At 27.9% G+C, this 20,748-nt stretch overlaps 2 protein-coding genes across 3 annotated transcripts in view; one reads left to right on the plus strand and one right to left on the minus strand.

Annotated features, from left to right (window-relative positions):
* The window catches only part of cora (coracle), a 97,080-nt gene extending 91,541 nt beyond the window's left edge, over positions 1–5,539 (minus strand). For both annotated transcript variants that reach the window (XM_067287907.1, XM_067287906.1), the window contains exon 1: positions 5,359–5,539. The gene's annotated coding sequence lies outside the window, so the exon portion shown is untranslated. The remainder of the gene's footprint in view (positions 1–5,358) is intronic.
* Positions 5,540–8,319: 2,780 nt separating this feature from the next.
* On the plus strand, positions 8,320–19,779 carry LOC136989656 (p21-activated protein kinase-interacting protein 1-like). Its single transcript, XM_067287879.1, has 10 exons — positions 8,320–8,411; positions 8,559–8,721; positions 9,691–9,811; positions 10,868–10,995; positions 12,606–12,688; positions 13,773–13,835; positions 15,914–16,011; positions 16,605–16,719; positions 17,718–17,940; positions 19,713–19,779. The coding sequence occupies exons 1-10, from the start codon at positions 8,346–8,348 to the stop codon at positions 19,757–19,759; spliced, it is 1,107 nt and encodes a 368-aa protein (XP_067143980.1). The 5' UTR covers positions 8,320–8,345; the 3' UTR covers positions 19,760–19,779.
* The last annotated feature ends 969 nt before the right edge of the window (positions 19,780–20,748 follow it).

Consider the following 20,748-nt stretch of genomic DNA (forward strand, 5'->3'; position numbering starts at 1 on the left):
ATCTGACTACGTAAGTTTGTCACATATGGGAAAAGAAGCCTCGTATTTGTACCTACAGACAGCATAGTACTCACAATTGACATATTGTTTGTATGAACACAAAAACATAATATCATTTGGAAAAAGTCATTTTACTTATCCAAAAAGGACAGACCCATATCCCAGCATAAATCATAGCATTTGTAGTAAAAAGTTGTCAGATAGTTTGAAGGAGCTTTATCACAAGATAGCATTTGTGTGTATATTGAGCCAAAAAAAATTTGTAAACATTATTCATTGTGATCCATTTTTCCTTTATATATATATATATAATATATTTCATTGACCGATATTTAATTTTAAAAACAATATTTATCATTGGCATGCATCAGAAAAAAAAGCATAACTTTTCTAAAACACATTTCACTGAGAGGGTCTGCTGCACTCTGAAAAAGCTGACAGTCTACATCAGCAATCTAATGTGTGACCTACTAGATTGCTGATGTAGACTGTCAGCTTTTTCAGAGTGCAGCAGACCCTCTCAGTGAAATGTGTTTTAGAAAAGTTATGCTTTTTTTTCTGATGCATGCCAATGATAAATATTGTTTTTAAAATTAAATATCGGTCAATGAAATATATTATATATACATATAAGGAAAAGATGGATCACAATGGATCATGGGGCACAGTGAATAATGTAAATAATAAGGAAAAGATGTAATTAATTATAGATCTAATGTAATTATATTCTAAATGTATCTTGATAATGAAAAATGTCCAAAAATGCTTTATTTTGATTTATTTAAATATAATAAGAAATGCTTACTGGACCTAAGTAACAAAATTAAATATATGTTTTGTGCAATTTTTTCATATTTTGTTTTTGTGAAATTTTATGTAAAATATTTGTGTAATAATCAATATGAATATAATAGGTCAATATGTAATATAAATTTTTATAGTTGAATTTCTTCCATTTATCAAGTAAAGGTAAATGAGAGAAAAAAATCAGAATATACATCATATCTTTTTAATTCTAATATAGAAATCAACAATACTGTGTAAAAAAATTATTAAAAGTACTTTTACCTGTATAAATATTAAAGACATCATCAATTAAGCAGAATAAAGTTTTAAAAAAAGATTCAAATATTATATTATTTTAAATATATTTGAATTTGAAATTTTATTACAAGAATTGAAATTATTCCCAAAACTTGAAATATGTATTTCAACTGATGTTGATATTCTGCTTTATATAACAAAAATTATTCCCAAAACAACAATTTTTCATTAACTATCAGCACACTATAATTAGCTCTTGTTAGGATTTATCACACACTATTGAGAACTCATTCAGAGAATGATGAACATTAAAGTTTTATTTGTAACCACAATTTTTCATAATAATTTTCTATAAATATAACCCCTCATAAACTTAAAAACCCAGCATTATTGGAGTTCAGAATTTTTAAGTTTATGGCCATTAGAGACTGGAGTTTTATTCATTATTTAAAACAGAGCAAATGAGATGTGAGACAATGAAACACAAAAACACACCTTATTGACTTCCAGCAATGGTTTAATACAATAAATTTTATTGTATTAAACCTACTGCAGGAAGTCAATAAGGTGTGTTTTTGTATCTCATTCATTATTTATTATAATTCCTAATAAATAGAAGTAAGCAATTTTACCCCTTATTTCTCCAGTTATTTATTAACTTCAGATGCAAACATTTTCAGATGTATTTAATGCCTATCTTAAGGCAATCATATACTTAATCACACAGAACTAATTACAAATTAGAATGTACAGTATATTCATATTTTTAAACTTAATGAGCAAATGAAACATTCTAAGGTTTTAATTCTTAAATAGAACATTATAAAAATCATATTACATAAAATTAAAATATAACAAGGTCTATCAGCTCTTATCTATATATATCAACATCCCAAAGTCCGATATATAGTTACTAAGCCAAATTTTCTAATTATTAATTATAGCATAATAATAGCCTGATTAATTATGGCAAGTGCTTGGTCTATTATCCATGTTGATATATGCTGTTTGGATGTTATTTATATTACCTCTTAAAATTTAATTATTTTGTTTTTTTGGCAATTTTATTTCACTAGTGTTTTGGTTTGTTTCTTTCATATTTGAATATGTTAAATATGTAGCAGATACAGGTGTTTTCTATAATGAAAATTTTTTTAAAATTTGTGTAATATTCTTTTTAAGATTTGGAAGATTTGAATTCCATTAAATTCAAACTGATAGACTAAATTCCATTTTAACTTAATGTAATATGCTTTCCAAAAATTTTTGTAATGTTCTATTTAAGAATTTGAAATGTTTCATTTGCTCATTAACTTTAAACATATGGAATGTACACTTTAATTTTTAATTCATTCTATGTGATTGCCTGAAGATGGGCATTAAATACATTTGAAAATGTTAGCATCTGAAGTCTAATCCAGCAACTTCAACCTTTAAATTTCCGGTACAAACGACGAAAATTAACAGAAAAAACTAACGTTTTCGAATCTCCATCGAGATCTTCTTCAGGTTCGTTAATGGAATGTCATGAGAATAGAACTCTTTTGAAGTTCAAGAAATCGAACATCTCCAGCGTGCGATGACGATGCAAAACATAAGATTGATTTAATAGACCTGAGTCTACTATCGTAACGTCGCAAAATATCAATGCTGGAAATAAAACCATGTCTACCATCGTGGATTGACCTCAGAGATGTATCGCCACGCGTATGTTCGATTTCTTGAACTTCAAAAGAGTTCTATTCTCATGACATTCCATTAACGAACCTGAAGATGATCTCGATGGAGATTCGAAAACGTTAGTTTTTTCTGTTAATTTTCGTCGTTTGTACCGGAAATTTAAAGGTTGAAGTTGCTGGATTAGACTTTATATGTACCGGTAGTCATGGGTGAAGTTTGTTAGCATCTGAAGTTAATAAATTGCTGGAGAAATAAGGAGTGAAATTCTTTACTTTAATAGAATCCAGTTAGAATTTGAGATAAGTTGTAAACAGAATATTTTCATTAATAAACATGAAAGTAAAAATTTATTTTAAAGTATAATTCCATTTCCTAGAAAGTTGCTATTACTGATTAAATTGACTGTTTATATATATATATATCCAATAAATAAACATAAGTTTTGTTTTATTTTAAAATTTTCTATTTTTACAATAAATTTAAAATGCTGAAAATATTATTTTTAAAATATTTCAAAAAATTATAATTTAATAAAATATTTTTATTATAATTTTTTTAGTTTTTTTTTTTTATTAAAACAAATCCTTTTTCTTTCTTTAAAATTTTAAAAAAATGCAAATTAAATTATATACATCGGGTTCTGGGATACATACATTATTATTGGGTGTATAAATATGACTCCGCCTTTTTTTCGATAAATATAAGACGTTTGTTTTTAAAATGAAAGAAAAATTTAATCAAAGTATTTTCCATCTGAAGTTACAACATTCGCCCATCTGTCAGGCAACAAACTGATTCAATGAAGGAAGAAGTTGGTTGTTTTGAAGCAATCCAGTTATCAACCCAATTTTGAATATCCTCATAAGATCTGAACTGTTTTCCTGAAAGATCACTCTGCATGGATCGAAACAAATAGTAATGTGAAGGAGAAACATCTGGAGAATATGGTGGGTGGGGCAATACATCCCAGCGAAGCTCTTCTAGAGTTTCCTCGACTGATCTTGCAACATATGAGGGAGCATTGTCATGTTGGAAGACAACCTTGTCGTGTCTTTTGGCATATTCTAGACGTTTTTGCTTCAATGCTTCATTCAATTTGATTAACTGTTGTTTGTAACATTCAGCATTGATTGTCTGACTCTGTTGAAACAGCTCTTAGTGTACGACACCCTTTTGGTCCCACCGGATACACAACATAAATTTACTTTCACGAATATTCTGTTTCGGCATTGATGGACCTGGGTCACCTGGACACACCCATGCATTTGGTCAACTCAGTGCAAAAAGCTTTTCTTTTTTGTCTTTGGAGTAATAATTCACATATGGTTTTTCGACATTCAATGTCTCTTTCTTTCAGTTCATATAGGACTCAATTTCCTTGCTTTTGAATCATTCTCATTGCACATAGACGTTGGGAAATATATGGTTGAGAAACATTTAAAGCAGCAGCCAGTTCCGATTGTGTTTGGCAAGGATCCTTGTCAAGTAATGCTTCAAATTCTTCATCTTGGAATTTTTTTGGTGGTTTTTCATGCTCTTTGTCACGTGTATCAAAATCATTATTTTTAAACCGTCAAAACCACTCTTTGCGTGTTGTATTGGATGGAGCATGTTCACCATAAATTTCCAATAAATGATATGTTTCTGCTGCAGTTTTCTTTGAAATAAAATGATGAAGCAAGACTGTTTTCCTGGCTCAAAACTCGACATTTTAATCAAATAAAAATAATTATCGTTTACACTTTAAACAGACGTTTGGGATTTATTTTTGAATAATGCTGTAAAACCTTTCAAAGAAAAGTGTTGCCAGAACCAGTTGCATGCAAGCAATACTACTAACCCCGTCTATTAAAAAAGGGCGGAGTCATATTTATACACCCAATAATACAATCGGGTTCTTGAGATGTTTATATGTATACACATACACTCTAATTGATTTAAGAACTTACATTACTGCATATAATTTCAAGTTATTAAGCTACAATTAATTTTAAAGCATCCAAGATGCATTGCAGGCATCCGACGTTGTCCCGTGACTTAAATTTTAACAAATATTACTTTAAATTTCTAAAATATTCATTATATAAACGCACAGATAACTGTATATAATATAAAAAACAAATTTAAAAAATTTCAACTTAAAATTTTTTTTTTTAATTTAATTTTTCCAAATTAAATTCATTGATTTTCTGGAAATTAAAATTTAAAAATATTAAATAAATGAAAGAATAACATCTGCTTATTTTTCTGATTTAATATAAGTAATCAATTTCATAAACAAGTAATCAATTTCATAGACAAGTAATAATAAAAACGTGTTTGTGCTTATAATTTAATTTGTGTTCCAGTAAAAATGTATTCACTGCATAACAAACTTCACATATAGCGGCACAAACGATCGAGCTTTAAGAAAAAATGCGCGATTTAAAAAATACTACAGATGTAAATTTATTCATTAGATTCATAAATTATTAAGAATTCATTAGATAATGGTCAGTTATTTAAAAAAAGAATTTTTTTTCTGGTTTAAAATAAATCATTTTACTTATTTATCGCATGAACGAAACGGATTTATAGGAACACCCATATCGTTGATTTTCTTAGCTGTTAAAATAGCATTAGGATATTACTTACCTTCCAGAAAACGATAATTTTTGAAGGCAAACGGTAAAGATTTACTGTTTATTAATTTAATTTATAATAACAAATAGAAAGAAGAATTTTAAATGACACTTTTCAGTCGTTTCAACCGGCGCGGAGAGATACATGATAATATTATGAAAATAAACCGCATAGACGGAGTGCATTGCCCTGATTGGCCAGTGGCTCCTGTCCGATCCATGCCGTATACACCACTTTTAGGACCCATCTCGCTCGATAGATGGCGTCCGCATTCAATGTATTCGGAATAAAGTTGCCAAATATCAACAACGGTTTATTATTAGATATAATTTTATAATTAAGTAAATTTTATAAATATGTCTACGCTTTATATGACGTAGACATATTTATAACATTTTTGGAATTACACTTTATAAGTATATAATGAAATTAAGACGTCGGCCTATCGCTATGAGAGATTTGGGATGGCCGAGCGGTCAAGGTAGCAGCTTACCTATCTGGGGGACACGGATCAAATCCGGACGGGTCGAAAAATCCCCGGGAATTTTTCGGGGATGGTCCGTCCGGATATGTTGAACCCCGTTCCTCATCACCCGGCCTGGCCGATTCCATAATCAGTGGCGTAGCGAACACAACTGGCGCCCGGGGCACGATACTCTATTGGCGCCCCCTCTCCCCTCCAGAAACACATATAGTTTGTCTTGGAGACCATTTGGGCGCCCCTCTGCGAGTGGCGCCCGGTGCATAGTACACCCCCTTGTACCCTCCTTCGCTACGCCACTGCCCATAATGGGCTTGCTAAAAGAGGCTTTCTTAGTGTCCACAGGGCGGAAAGAGTTTTAAAAAAAAAGGACCTGGGAATTTTTCAGATTCAGATTTTCATTATATATGTTGCGATTTACGTCCCCATTGTGAGCACGGCCGAACCCCCAATGAGTATGAAAGAGGGACTCTTGAAAGAGGACCTTTTTTCCATAACCATTGTGGTCCTTATTGGTCAGGCCTACAATGAGGACGACCGAAGTATCGAGACGAACCGTTCATGAAAAGCTCCTCGGGATGCATGTCAGGATTCGATCTTGGATTCCCCAGTATGGTAGGATTACGCCTTAACCGCTATGGCCATCTGATTGTCTTCGATATATGGTCATTTAAAAGACCTATTATCTATTCTTATCATGGGTTTGGCTAAGCTCACAATGAGAATAGTTGGATGATGAGGACCAGAACTCGACATATCCAAAACAGATCATGAAATTTTTTCAGATTCTCGATCCAAACTTATTCTCTAGTTCTCCAGGCGAGCAGGCTGACGTCTTTACCGTCTCGGTCATCTGATTGTCAAAGTCGATCAGATATTAGATGATGATCATTCATTTTATTCAAATTATATGAACAGATCGGTAACTTATCTTGAATTAAATAATTATTAGAAGACTTCACTCTGTTGTTCATAGATGGCTGCCGTTTGGAGATACTTCCTTGTCTCAATTAGTTTTCATTTTAAAGAAAATACTTCTACTTTTGCATTTTTTAATTTTCTTTTCTCTGATTTTCTTGTCTTTAACGAGTTATTTATCTTTAACAGAAACGACTTGCTGAGTCGTTCAACTAAGATGGTGAAAGAAACTAATGGGTTGTTAATACTATTGTATCATATTGGATAAATAGTGTTAACCTTAGTGATAACCTTATTACAACAGTTTACAGTTGTTAATTTATAATTAATTACTTTATTATGAATTATTAGTTTTTTATACTCTCTATATCTTGCTATATGGGAAAACTGAGTATTTTATTCATTTAAAAGCTGTTGGAAAAAGATAATTAGCCATGAAATTTCAAATTTTACCTGATTGCCTCCTTATTGCAAGATCCTCTAATTGCTACTTTTTGTATTAAATTTAATAAAGGAAATACAAATTAGATTGTATTGAAGCAATTCAAAATATCATGAATAATCACATAAGTAAATTTTTGTACTTAATGAAATTATAGCATTAATCTGTAACTTGTAAGAATTATTTTATAATTGATAATTTTTATAAAATTACTATATTATTTGGTACTTATTGCACAATGTACTTATTATTTACATGAAATTAAGTTTTAAGAATTCTTTATTAAATTACTATGATATATAAATGTAGAAAAATGCCTCCTTCCTTTATTTAATAATTTACAAGTACAGTACATGTGATTGAATGGGATGTAAAGAATGCTTAGTACAGTATTTAGGAGACTTCAAAATTTCAGAACTTTGAAATTGTTTAACAACTTTCAGTAATAAAAAATAAAATAAAACAAAATCTGAGCTGCATTAAGATACACAAAGAACAGAAACCATGGTAGAAAATCTTCTACCATGCATAGGAATAAGTTAAGTGTTCTTCGATAAATTACGCTAAAAGTTGAAGGTGTAAAGTCTGCTACGATTTACACTTAAAAAATTCCTGTAGAGTCTTCGACCTACCCGGATTTGATCCTAGGCCCCGGGTCAAGACGGCCGGATAGCCGAGCGGTCAAGGTGGCAGTCTACCGCTCTGGAGGATCCGGAATCGACTCCGAACTGGTCGAAAAATCCCAGGAATTTTTCGGGGGAGTGACCGACCGGATATGTCGGTCCCCGTTTCTCATCACCTGGTCGCCCATTATGGGCCTAGCCAAACCCATAATGGGCTTGTTAAAAGAGACCCTCTTAGTTCCCACAGAGCTGAAAGAGTTTTAAAAAAAAGATCACAGGTCCTCAGAGCAGTAGGCTGACGTCTTAACCATCTCGACTATTCGGACTCAATTGTTCAGCGACATTTATTTTGCTTTACGAAAAAAAGAAATTATTTTTAAAAACAAAAAAATATATATAATTGATGTAATTTGTTTATTAAGTGAAGGATTAGAGAATGTAATTATAAATTTGAAAAAAATATAATTATTTGTATAATTGGCAACACTGTAACACTTAATTTGTTGACAGCATATTTCAACACGTGGTTTGTAACATGGAGGTTATAGTCGGAACTTATGAACACTATCTGTTAGGCTATAAATTAATAAAAGAAAAACAGGTTTGTTAATATTTGTATGAAAATGCAAACATTTAATATATATGAAAATTTAAATAGTTTAAGTGCTTTTCTTTGTATATTTAAATTTAAATAATTGAATTCTTAAAGAGAAATAGTTAATACAGTCTTTTAATATGTTTTGCTTAGGATTACAAATTACAACAAACATTTGCTTGTCAAGCACATCTTGGACCTATTCGTTGTATAGCAACTTCGCATAAATTTTTAGTTTCGGGAGGTATTGATGAAACTATTCAGATATTCAATTTAAAAACAAAAAAGGAAATTGGAAACATAGTTCAACATAGTGGTAAGATATTTTTATATCATTTCTGAAAATGATTATTACTATTTCTATATTGTCTTATAATAGCGTAAACCTGTTTTGAACATTTCATTTGGCACAATCATAAAAAGAAGATATAAAACATCTAGTTTTGTTAAATATGGTAACATTCATTCATTGTCTTAAATGGAAGAAAAGTCATTAAATCATTAAAAAAACACTCAACAAATATAGAAATCAGTCATTTCTATTTCATTGGAAATATTTTCAAATCATCCCAAGTTTATCATCAGCCTTATTTAGAGTTAAAAAATTACACCTTTGTCAATCCAGCAAGAATTTAATAGCATAAAAACGTTTTCAATCGTTTTAAACGATCTTCCTCAGTTAAACTATGTTTGCACACAATCCACGACTCACTTCAATCTCGATTTACCTACAATCTGGATTGTGACTATCACCAGTCGAACGTCGGGCTGTTTGCACAGGCAGTCCACTCGAGAAGAACCCGGCTATTACATGTGATGATAAAACTGACATAACTATGCGGTAAGTCACGAACACCAACAAACAAAATGGAAGTTTTGGTTAGAAATAAATACAGTACTTTTTTCTTGCCATATATCTAATAATAGACAGATGTCATCGTCTCTCCAAATACAGTATCTTCTATAAGTAACAGATATGTAATATCAATGGTACGGCTTCTTTATATTGTTTAAAATTCAATTTCTTTAAAAAAGATCTTTTTTTCTTAAAAATAATTGGTAAAACTTCACAGTTAAGAACGATAAGTTCAACTGCTGTTATTTTATCTGACTCAAGATTTTACAGAAATCATAAATTATTTAAATTTTATTTTTATTGTAATAAAAGATAATTATTTTGTGATTGAATATTTAGAAGTTTTATTTTTTACAGAAATTGTTATTTAAATTTATGTAATTGATCATTGAAAGTAATAGTTTATAATAATTAATTATTGTTTATTAGGAACAATTACCTCCTTGAGTTTTTTCAAGGATTCTCATTTATTCAGTAGTAGTGAAGATGGAACAATATGTGTTTGGTCTTCTTCAAATTGGAAATGTCTTAAAACATTAAAGGGACATAAGTGAGTTTTAAATTTGTTGAAATATTTTAATAAATAATTAATAAAATATTTATTTAGTATCTTTCATTATTTTTAAAATAAAATTTAATATGAACAGATGCATAGTGGAATGATCAAAATGAATGTTTGGAATAAGTTTGTTTCAATTTACAGGATGTTCGAGAAAGATCTTTATTATTATACAAATTCATAACACAAAAATAAAATGGTTTATTGAAATATGGTTTGCAGTAAAAGAAAGTTTATATTAGTAGTTTGCAGAATTAAAAATGGTGATAATACAAGAATTTAAAGACACGGGAAGTGTTTAATACTTGAGATTATGTTACCTTTGACGTCGGATGAATCTGTGGAACAGGTTAGAGAAGCATTCTTTAGCAGTCTATGGAATTCAAAGATTTATTGAATGTACGTTAATAAAAAAACTTTTTGAGTTATTCTTTCTTTTACCACAAATTACATTCAAGAGACTGCTTTATTTTTGTGTTCCGAGTTTGTATAATAATAATCTTTCTAGGACACCTGTATATTTATTTATATAGTCATTTATTTATCAACAAATAATTTATAATTGATAGTTTTTAATTATTTTGAGAAAATTTAAAATATTTTAAATATCTTATAATTGCAAAGAAGATTCCTACAACAGTATAGGCTTAGATTGCAAGATTTTATTATTAATTTTCTAGAATTTGTTTGATATATATATCAAACAAATATAGTGACAAATATGGAATGCAATAGATATATATATATATATATTGCATTCCATATTTGTCACTATATCACTAACTTATGATGTTATGACATATTATATAATATCATATTGTAGATGGACATAGACATATTGATTTATTCATATGTTTTTTATGTTGACTGTTATAATTTGATTATTTTTTAAAAATTCTTTTACTTTTAAATTTTTCTGAATTTTTTTTTTATTCCTAGATAAAAATTCTTTAACATTTCATATGAATTTAGAATTAAAATAATCATGAAAACATTTTTTATTATCCATCTAAATACAATTACATTTAATTTGAATATATTTTTCAGAGATAAAGTATTCCATGTTTCAGTTCATCCTTCAGGAAAACTCATTCTTTCTGTATCAAAGGATAAGACATTACGAACATGGAACCTCATCAAAGGTCGTTCTGCTTACATAACAAATATTAAAGCTGGTAAGTTATTTTTTAGTTCAATTTTAGAAAATATAAGTGAATATTATGAATATATATTTTTTTAACACATTTTAGAATGGACACCCATTCTAAAATAAGTGATAGATTGTAACTTATTGCGTACTGCTCTTTTTTGTAAATATTAATAAAAATGAAATTAATAAAAGTTATAGAGCAAAATCAAAACAATGTTTCATGTGCTTGGTTAGTAGACTGCTTAGCATATACATAAATAAGTAGGTTTTCTTTCGTATTTCACATATATTCCAGAAAGTATACTGCCAGTTTTGTAAGTATTGAAAACAAAACTGAAACTTTATGTTTCATTTTTGTTTGTGGTTTTTTTTCTATAACTGAAACATTTTTATAAAGTCTAAAACATGTAATTATAAATTTATGTATTTAATATGATTATAATAGAAATTTATACTTTACAACAGAATAAATTGCAGGATAAATTTTCAACAACCTTTCCTCCCAGTTTTTGATGATTGCTAAATTAGAAGGGATACACAAGAGGAATAAGAAACAGAGGAACTTTCTTTAGAAATAACTGTGCAATGGGAACTATTGTTGGAAAAGAACTTTGTGAAAATGAACCTTGTCCATGAGACAAAGGTTTTTATTGGTTTGACCCTTTGATTGCCCATCTGGATTGGTCCTGGTTCCTTGTCCACATTTTCTAATTGATCTCATTTGTTTCCTGGGATAATTTTAGACTAGCTTGGCTGTGGGAGAAACTGATGTCAATGTTTAATTCAATGCTGAATTATGATTCCAATCAATCTTAGAACAGATTGTTTATGTCAGTTCCTCTATTATGGTGTAAACTTTAAACAAAAATATCTTTTCTCTCTAGGTTTTTGCTCTTTTTCCATTTTTTTTCTATTCAAAAATTTATGTGAGGGTGTTCTGACCAGTCCATAATATCAAAAAAACAATTGACTAATCAATTATTTATGATCATGCCAATCAATTCCCACATGTAGTTTGTGGTCTATTTAACTCTCTACAATGTGTACCACAAATAGCTGTTTAAATTGAAGAAAACTTTAATCAGACTTGAATAAAGGTTGAGAGCAATTTTTCACTCCTTTAAAACTGGTCAATAACATTGACTAATATTTGGTCAGTATGATATATGTATCTTTAGAGGAAAAAAGCAATTATTTAGAAAAGAAATGCATTACTCTTTACACGTATAATCTGAATAAAATTAAATACAAATTTTTAATGCGTATATTGTTGTGAGGATGAGTCATAAATTAAAAGTTTAAATTTTATTTAAGAATATATATGAAATCTGTAAAATCATGCTGTAAAAGTTAATACAGTTAATACTTTTATTTTTATTTTCATAAAACTAGCATTAAAAATTAATTCTATATTTTAAATAATTTTATTAATGCTAAATTACTTGAAAATATTATAATAATAATGGAAATAATAAAGTTGTAGTAAAAAATGTGAGTGACATTATGTTGCTTTGAAAAATTTTGATAAATTAGTAATAAAAGTATATATCTAACATAGCATAAAGCATAGCATAAATATTCATTATTTAAAATATATGAATAATCTGATATAAAAATTACTTGCTTTAATTTTAGTTGCAGATATTGTAAACTGGTCACCAACGGGTAAATATTTTGTCGTCGTAATCGGATCAAGGTTTGATGTTTATAGCACTAAGGTAAGGATTTAATTAATAAAAATTATGTACAGTATTTATTATAAAGCAGTGTGTGTATATGTATGTTTCTGTTCTGAATTCATTATCTCACAAAAACAAATGTAATTTTAAATCTATTAAAAAAGATTAAGAAAAATTAATTATTTTTAACTTTTTGTATTTACCAAACTTGGGTATTGGGAACTACTTAAAATTATATTAAAAATATATAAATTTTGATAAAACTCTGATAAAAATTAATAGTTATTTTTTTCGCTTTCTCGACTTTTCATTCGAGGCGAATGTTAAAATAACCATAAACCAGTATTAAACAGTATTAAATGGTACTGGTATTAGGAAAAACAGGTAGACAACCAGGTAAAAATGTAATTTTATATCAATGAATGATAAAATTATTGGACATTCATTTGGATAGATAACAGATGTAAAATGAATTCCTGATTCCATTAAGATCTTAAAATTCAGTTATAACTTTGATCAGTTAAATCAGTTTTAGATAAATTAACTATCATCTTGAAGCATAGTGAATAAAATTTGAATATTTTAAATACCAAATTAAATTTGATTTATAATAGGGATACAAAATTGAATCATTGAGCCAACAAATTTACTAAAAGTTGATTTTTATCATCTTGATAAAGTTTAATAATGCAGTAAAATAAATAGCAGCAGAATATATATATTCTGCTGCTATTTATTTTACTATCTTATTTGTGTTTTATGAAGTATATTAAATTCTTTAAAAATTGTTTCTGTAATCAATACTTAGACAAACTGGTACTTACATTACATATTTACTTATATAATAAAAGTAATAGTTTAATCATTCAGAACTAAGTAACATATTGATTCTGAAAATCTTTTTTAAATGCAAGAAACCTTTAATACAATATACTCCAAACAATCTGCAAAAAAACTTGTTTTAATATAAACAAAAATAATGAGCATAATAAATTCTTATATACAGTAAATAAAATAACTTGAAAGTAAATATAAGTTATATTTAAATATAGAATTTTATTAAATAAACACTTTTAAATAAAGTTAAAATAAACCTAATAATTTTTGCTTTATTTTTAATTAGATTGCTGGAATTATTTACTCATTTGATTTTAAGAAGAAAATCCTATGTTTAACATTTGTAAAAGTAAGATTATTTCTTAATTTAATTTTATAACACAAGATAAAAACAATACTAAATAAATTGAAGACAACATTGATTTACTGAAATTAAATGTTTTTCAAGACCAAGATATTTAGTCATTAGATTGAAAGTTCATTTTCAAAGCATAAGGAACATAAATAAATTTGCAGAAAAAATTTTTTTTAACTTTTAAAATTAAACATTTTGTTCAAAATTAAAAATTTTGAACAAAAAATGAGAAAAAATAAACAATGAAAATAAAAACTTGGAATAGATATTTATTAGTGCATGAGATATTAAATACTGAGAAATGGCATGGGAATAAATTTAAAATATAGTACTATCATTCAAAATATCATTCGATTTCAATACTATGAGTCCATATTATCATGAAACCCATAATTATGATTTTAGCTCCATGCCATCAGACCCATTTTTTAGCAGCATAGTTGAATTGGTTTAGTAATCACTTTTACGATTAGAAAAATTAATTTTCAGTGACAGAATGTATTCTGTTACTAAAAATGTTAACCCACATTTAAGAAACAAAATCGTCTTTTTAAATAAATAATACTGACAGTAACTTTTTGACAATTCCATAATTACATAAAATGTTTTGTAGTAATGATACAATCCGAGGGAAAATGATATTTTAATAGTGAATAAACTTTATAATACAGAATAACATTTTCATGTTTTTTTGTTTTTATCTCTAGGTAAACACATTTAAAGTTTAATGAATAAACATTAATAATATGAGAACATGATTTAGTTTTTTAAATTCTACTTTGAGTTAATATTTTTAGTTTTGGAATGTATTCTAATTTTAAAAGTTAGATTGAAATTAAAAATCTTTATAATTACATCTATTCTAACTAACAAAAGAATATTTCTATTATTTTAATATAATGTTATGTTTATTAAGTAATTTTTTATATAATCATGAATGTCATTAAGAATGTAAAGAGACATTTTTACAATGAAATATTATAGGATGAATAATAAAATATTAATCAATGTGTAAACAATTAGATATCAATCAAAAGTTATAACAACAAATTGTAATGTTAGCATAAATTTTTAAAGTGTTTTCAAAAATAGAAATTATAGAGATATAGTACTTGCCATTACCAGTTTTATTATTATCATTATCATATTTTTTTATTGTGTGACTCTTTTTATTAAATGGTGTTGATACTCGACAGATTGTCTTAATTAACATGTCAGTGTATGCCATTAGAATTCTAAAGTATTAAAATTATATTGCCTGATGCTTTTTTTATTATTATATAACTGTCTTTGATAATATAAGCTTGTAGTGGTAAATTCTGTTTTAAAAAATTGAAAATTTTCAAAATGCTATTATTCAAATAAACATCACACTTAACGTTAAGCCAATATATCACTAACTCCCGCAAATAATCGGGTTAACTTTTGGATATATACGATTAAAGATTATAAATCAATTTGGCACTTGAGGTAGGTGTTAGGTGCCATCTCTTATTAAAATTAATAATTATAATAATTTAGATTAAACTGGAAGAAAAGAATCGGCCCGAAGCGGGACTCGAACCTGCAACTCCCACTTACCGTGCAGTCACGTTGCCAGTTACGCTACCCAGACCTTGGTCCAATCTCCTCTTCTAGCATATATAAGCCAAAGACATAACCATTGATGGCTATTATGGCACTGACTGGGGACACCTCCATGCCCATGGCCAGAAACATCCACTCAAGGCACTCAGTCGACCAGTTGCAGGTTCAAGTTCTGCTTCGGGCCAATTCTTTTCTTCCAGTTTAATCTAAATTATTATAATTATTAATTTTAATAAGAGATGGCACCTAACGCCTACCTCAAGTGCCAAATTTATTTCTAATCTTTAATCATATACATCCAAAAGTTAGTCTGATTATTTGCGGCAGTTGGTGATGTATGCTGTTATTCGTTATTTTAAATTTATAGGAAAAAATGAGGAATTGTTTTGTATTTTGTAATTATTTTAAAATTTAGAATAGTTTATTTTTTAAATTATATTTATTATATAAATTTCAAATATTTTAATTTGCTTTTTTTTTAAAAGGAAAATGTATTCTTTCTTGGAGGTGAAAGTGAAAATTTACAATTTTGTGACATCAAGAATAAAGTAACAAAAGATTTTTTTAAAATTCATGATAGCAGGTATGTTAAATAACATTTTTATTTATTAATAATATATATCTAATAGTAACATATCAAACATAAAGAATAATATTTACAAATTTATTTACTTACATTGAAAATAATATGTTAATAAAATTAAATTAGTCAAAATTTATAAACAGTTAGCTATTTCTAATAAAATTTATTTCATTTTTTCATTTCACTAATTCTTTCTTTTCATCTTTTTACTATCAAGATTAGGGGAATTTTTAAATGAAATAAACAATTTTGAACTTACGTATTTAATGGAATGAAAATGAAATTGTTGTTGTTAAGAAGCAATATGTTTATAATGATATGCATTTTAAATGTCAAAATCTGTCATATTATAAGTTTTTCAAAAATTTATTTATTGATATTTACCTAATCTGTAGTAGATGACATGTTCTATTTATTATTATTTAATATTTTAGATACTGGATAAAACTATAAGAAATTTAATTAATCCACTTGAAATATATTTCATCTTGCTTTTATTAATTAATTTTATTGTTGTTGCTATTTTTAATTTAATAATAATAAATATGCAGTATGTTTTAGTAAGATTTTTAAATACATTTTTTTCCAAATAGAATTAAAGATTTATGCTGTGTTCAACCAAGAAATACAGAGAATAAAAACACAAAATGGCTGATTTCGTGCTCTAGTGATGGATGGGTGAAAATTTGGGAAATTCAATTAGATAACGTAAGAAAATAAATAATAGCAATGTTTAATATATATATATATATATATAATTAAGAAAAAGACTGAAATTTTTAAAGGATCTTTTTAATAATTTTTTAAAACAATATAATTACAATAGAATACATTTAGCGTATCAGTTTGGGACTCACCTGTAGTGATAATAAATGATGGAAAACATTAAGGAGTCAATTAAATAAGACTACAATTAGTGAAAATTGTAGTTTTTATTGACTTTGACGTTAAAACAGTAAAGAACTGTATAATTTGAATATTTACTGGGCTGCAATTTGAAAAAATTGTATACCTGTAATTCCCATTGTTGTCCATGTCTGTCTGTCTCTCTTTCCATAATCTCAAGAATGGAATTAAATAAATGAAAGATGAAATCAGATATAGAAACATTAGGGGCGGGAGGCCCTGATTAACTATATGCAAACTGGAAGTCACGTTATTTCAATTCAAAAAAAAATTTTCCCGAAAAGTGTTAGATAGATGACCGGCACAACTCTTTTGTTAAAGCAAAAGTATGATGTACAAGGGCAAGCCACTACTGATTTGAGCTGGAGAGCATATATTTTAAAATTAAAAATATAATTAAAAATTGCAGCCTGACGTCCTGACAATGTCACAATAAATAATTGCTTGTTTTGTTTTTTATTTGAATATGCAATAAGCCACTTTTCATTTTTTCAGATAAAATTTATTAGAAATTAAAATAAAAATGATTGGATGGTGATTGTTATTTATTTAAGAAGTTATTATATATTATTAAGAGATTATCTGTTAAAAATTTTTAAATATCAATATATAAATTCTAAGTTATTAAAATTTGTTGATACTACTTCACTTAAATATTATTATGGAGTAAAATTGTTAAATTTCATATGGTAATTTATTATAAAATGTTTATGAAATATAATTATGTTTATAAATGTATAGAATATTATTTATTATTATAAAAAGTTTTATATTTAGCATGGTTTTAAAAATATTTATAGATAAATGAAGAACCAAAACTTATTTCAAGTGTAAATACTACTTGTAGACTAACTTGTTTAGCAGTGTGGGATTCAGAATTAAACTGTGGTGATGACAGTAATAATAATGACAATGGTGGTGGTGATGATGATGATGATGATGATGATGATGATGATGATGATTCTACTTATCTTAAAAAGTCACAGTTCTCTGAACCAGGAACTTTAGAATCTGATTCAACTGGTATGTTTTTCTTTTTATATTGCTTTTTATTATTTAGTAAGATAAATAAAATTCTTATAAATATATTAAAAGATATCATCAAAGCATATAAAAATTGACTTTGTAGTATTAATAAATCAAAAAATGAAACTACCATATTTTACAGCATATAAGATACACCCTTATTTCAACACAGAATATTTAGGAAAAAGTATTTAGTATTTAAAGCATTAGATGACTTAAAAAAATACAGTGGAACCTCGCACAACGAGTGTTTCGCATAACGAGCAAAACAAATTGTAAAAATTTGCCTTGCTTAATGAGCGATGTTTCGCATAATGAGTGATGAAAAGAGGGGAAGTCCTGAATTGTGCACATGTGGCAAGATCCATCAGTCTGTGTTTAGCACTCATTCCGCTAGCATCATAGTGTCACTTGAGATCTCACATTTTTCCAAACTTGTGTTCACACCAGTGGCGTGCCGTGATATTTGATGATAGGGAAGCTGTGTTTCTGTAAGAAGCCAACTTCCAGGGCAATCAGTTAATTGCACGTCAGTGTGGTCTAGGGTCCATTCGTACATGCGTGGTGGTGGAAAAGACAAAGACGACAAGTATTTGACAAAAATCATTTATTTTAACATAAAATAAACATACACTGTGTACAAAATAGTTTGCTTTAGGATAATCAGCTGTTCGGACGTCCTCGGCGATGATGTGGTTTTTTGATCATTGATTGAAGGTGGTCTCGGGATAGTGGCAAGTCTGTAAGGCACAGGGAGACTTCGTCCGTTGGCGTCGGGGACACGGTCTAAGTCCGAAGTGGCACGGGTTACACACGTTGGCACAATAGATGAGAAATTGTTTTTTTTTTTGGTGCATTGACACACGACATTTTGGTTATTTGGAACACTAACCAAGTGCGAGGTGTCCTCGATTGTTGGAGATTATATCAATTTCCGTTCTTTCTTTCATCCATTTTGATTGATCATTCTCCCTCAATTACGCTTGTTGGTTGGTCCCTGGTTACTAAACGTAATGAGACTCTTACCTGGAGTGGGAGAAAAGTCAAAATTGAAGATGAATTCGATCTTTCACCAATCATAGGACGACTTCCTTTCGCGATTTATGGTTTCTGCCTCGCAATTTGATATAAACAATGGGTGTCTGACTACAAATGACTTTTTCCTATGTTTTTTTAAACTAATAAATTTTTCTCTAAATTAACCGTGTTTTCGTGTCTTTTGTGCAGGTCAGACCTGTCTTAATCATGCTCACAATGAGGGCAGTCAGCTAGTGAGGAACAGGGCCCAATATATCCAGGCCAACCTGTTTGAAAATTCCTGAGTTAACCCAAACTCAAATGCAGGTTCCTTGGCTATTGGGCCATCAAACATTCATCCTGTTGTCACAAATGAATCTTACATTTATCTGTATGAAAATTGTTAGGCTTAATTTAATCGTTAATTATATTTTCAGTTTTTTTCATTACACTGTTTTAATCAAATTTTTCATTTATATTTGAACAATCTTTAAGTATATAGTAGTGCAATTTAAAAATAATCATAAAATGCATATTATATAGAATAGAATATAAAAAATTAATAATTAAAATGTTTTTTTGTTGTGTTTGCATGCTGTTTTGAAGTAATGTGATATGTGTGGCTCTACATTCGTTTGAAAATTAATATCTTATCATACAGAAAAACATTATTATTATATTAAATTATAAAAAAATTAATTTATTAATATAACATATATTTTCATTTAAAATTTTCTATCTTTTTGTTACAGGTGAACCACCGAAAAAGAAAAGAAAATCAAAGTTAAAAAAGAAATAAAAGTTTTGTTTTTATTTTAATTTTTGTTAAAGATTAATTCTATGTTTTTAACTTAAAATAAAAACTATAATAATAATTTTTTGAGGAATTAGGTTAAACTTCATGTATTCAATATATGGTTAATACTGAAGTGTTAACATAGCAATTTAAAGAAACAAAATTACAATTTCACATATATTTCAACATTAAATGCATTCCACCATTCTATACTTTTTTTTTTTTTAAAGAGAGAATATTAAGCTGATGAAAAGATTTTTCAAAAATTTTATAAAAGAATCAGCATCTGTACAGGTATACCTCGAGTTACGTCGCCCGATTATGTCGTTCCGATTATACGTCGTTTGTCAAGAAAGTATATGGAAAAATAAAAATCAAGTTTAAATCAGTTTATTCGACTTTAAATCCGTCCGCCACAAACATTGAAGTCGTAATATCACTAGAAAAGAGTTAAAAGCACATAAAATTATATTAAAATATGTACATTTATAGTAAATGTTAGTATAATCATCATAAATCTTAGAGAACGAAATATGAAAACATCTGTGTTTGTGTTGTCGTCTTATTTAGCGGTCTTCAAGTTCTCACTATTGGCGTTTTCTCCATTATTGGCGTTTAGTTACGACGTAAGTCAAAACTACGACTTACGTCGTAACTACACAAATAAATTCGACTTACGTCGCCTCTCCTGGAACCAATTACCAACGTAAGACAAGGTATACCTGTACATTTTAAAATTCAAATGTAGTATATTGAGTAATTAGATTGTATTGATTATAATTCTGAATTAATTTTGTAAATCCTGATCCATCACATAAGTTTTTCCATTATCTGTAGTAGAAATTAATTTTAATTTCCACTACAGATAATGGAAAATTTGAAATTATAAATATGATATAGCTTTCAATGAATAAATCTTAATTTAACTTTTGAAATTTCATATATAAAATTACTTCTTACAGAAAAAGGAATTTTTGGGAGTAATTAATACA

This window comes from Centruroides vittatus, unplaced genomic scaffold (assembly GCF_030686945.1).
Source record: "Centruroides vittatus isolate TY-2023 unplaced genomic scaffold, ASM3068694v2 scaffold_752, whole genome shotgun sequence".
Classification (NCBI taxonomy): Eukaryota; Metazoa; Arthropoda; class Arachnida; order Scorpiones; family Buthidae; genus Centruroides; species Centruroides vittatus.

Excerpts from the sequence above, each read along its gene's own strand:
- LOC136989656 (XM_067287879.1), top strand. The coding sequence starts at position 8,346 with ATGGAGGTTATAGTCGGAACTTATGAACACTATCTGTTAGGCTATAAA. Across the intron at positions 16,012-16,604 it reads TTTAAAATTCATGATAGCAG|AATTAAAGATTTATGCTGTG; the intron begins GTATGTTAAATA and ends TTTTCCAAATAG. Across the intron at positions 16,720-17,717 it reads GGGAAATTCAATTAGATAAC|ATAAATGAAGAACCAAAACT; the intron begins GTAAGAAAATAA and ends AAATATTTATAG.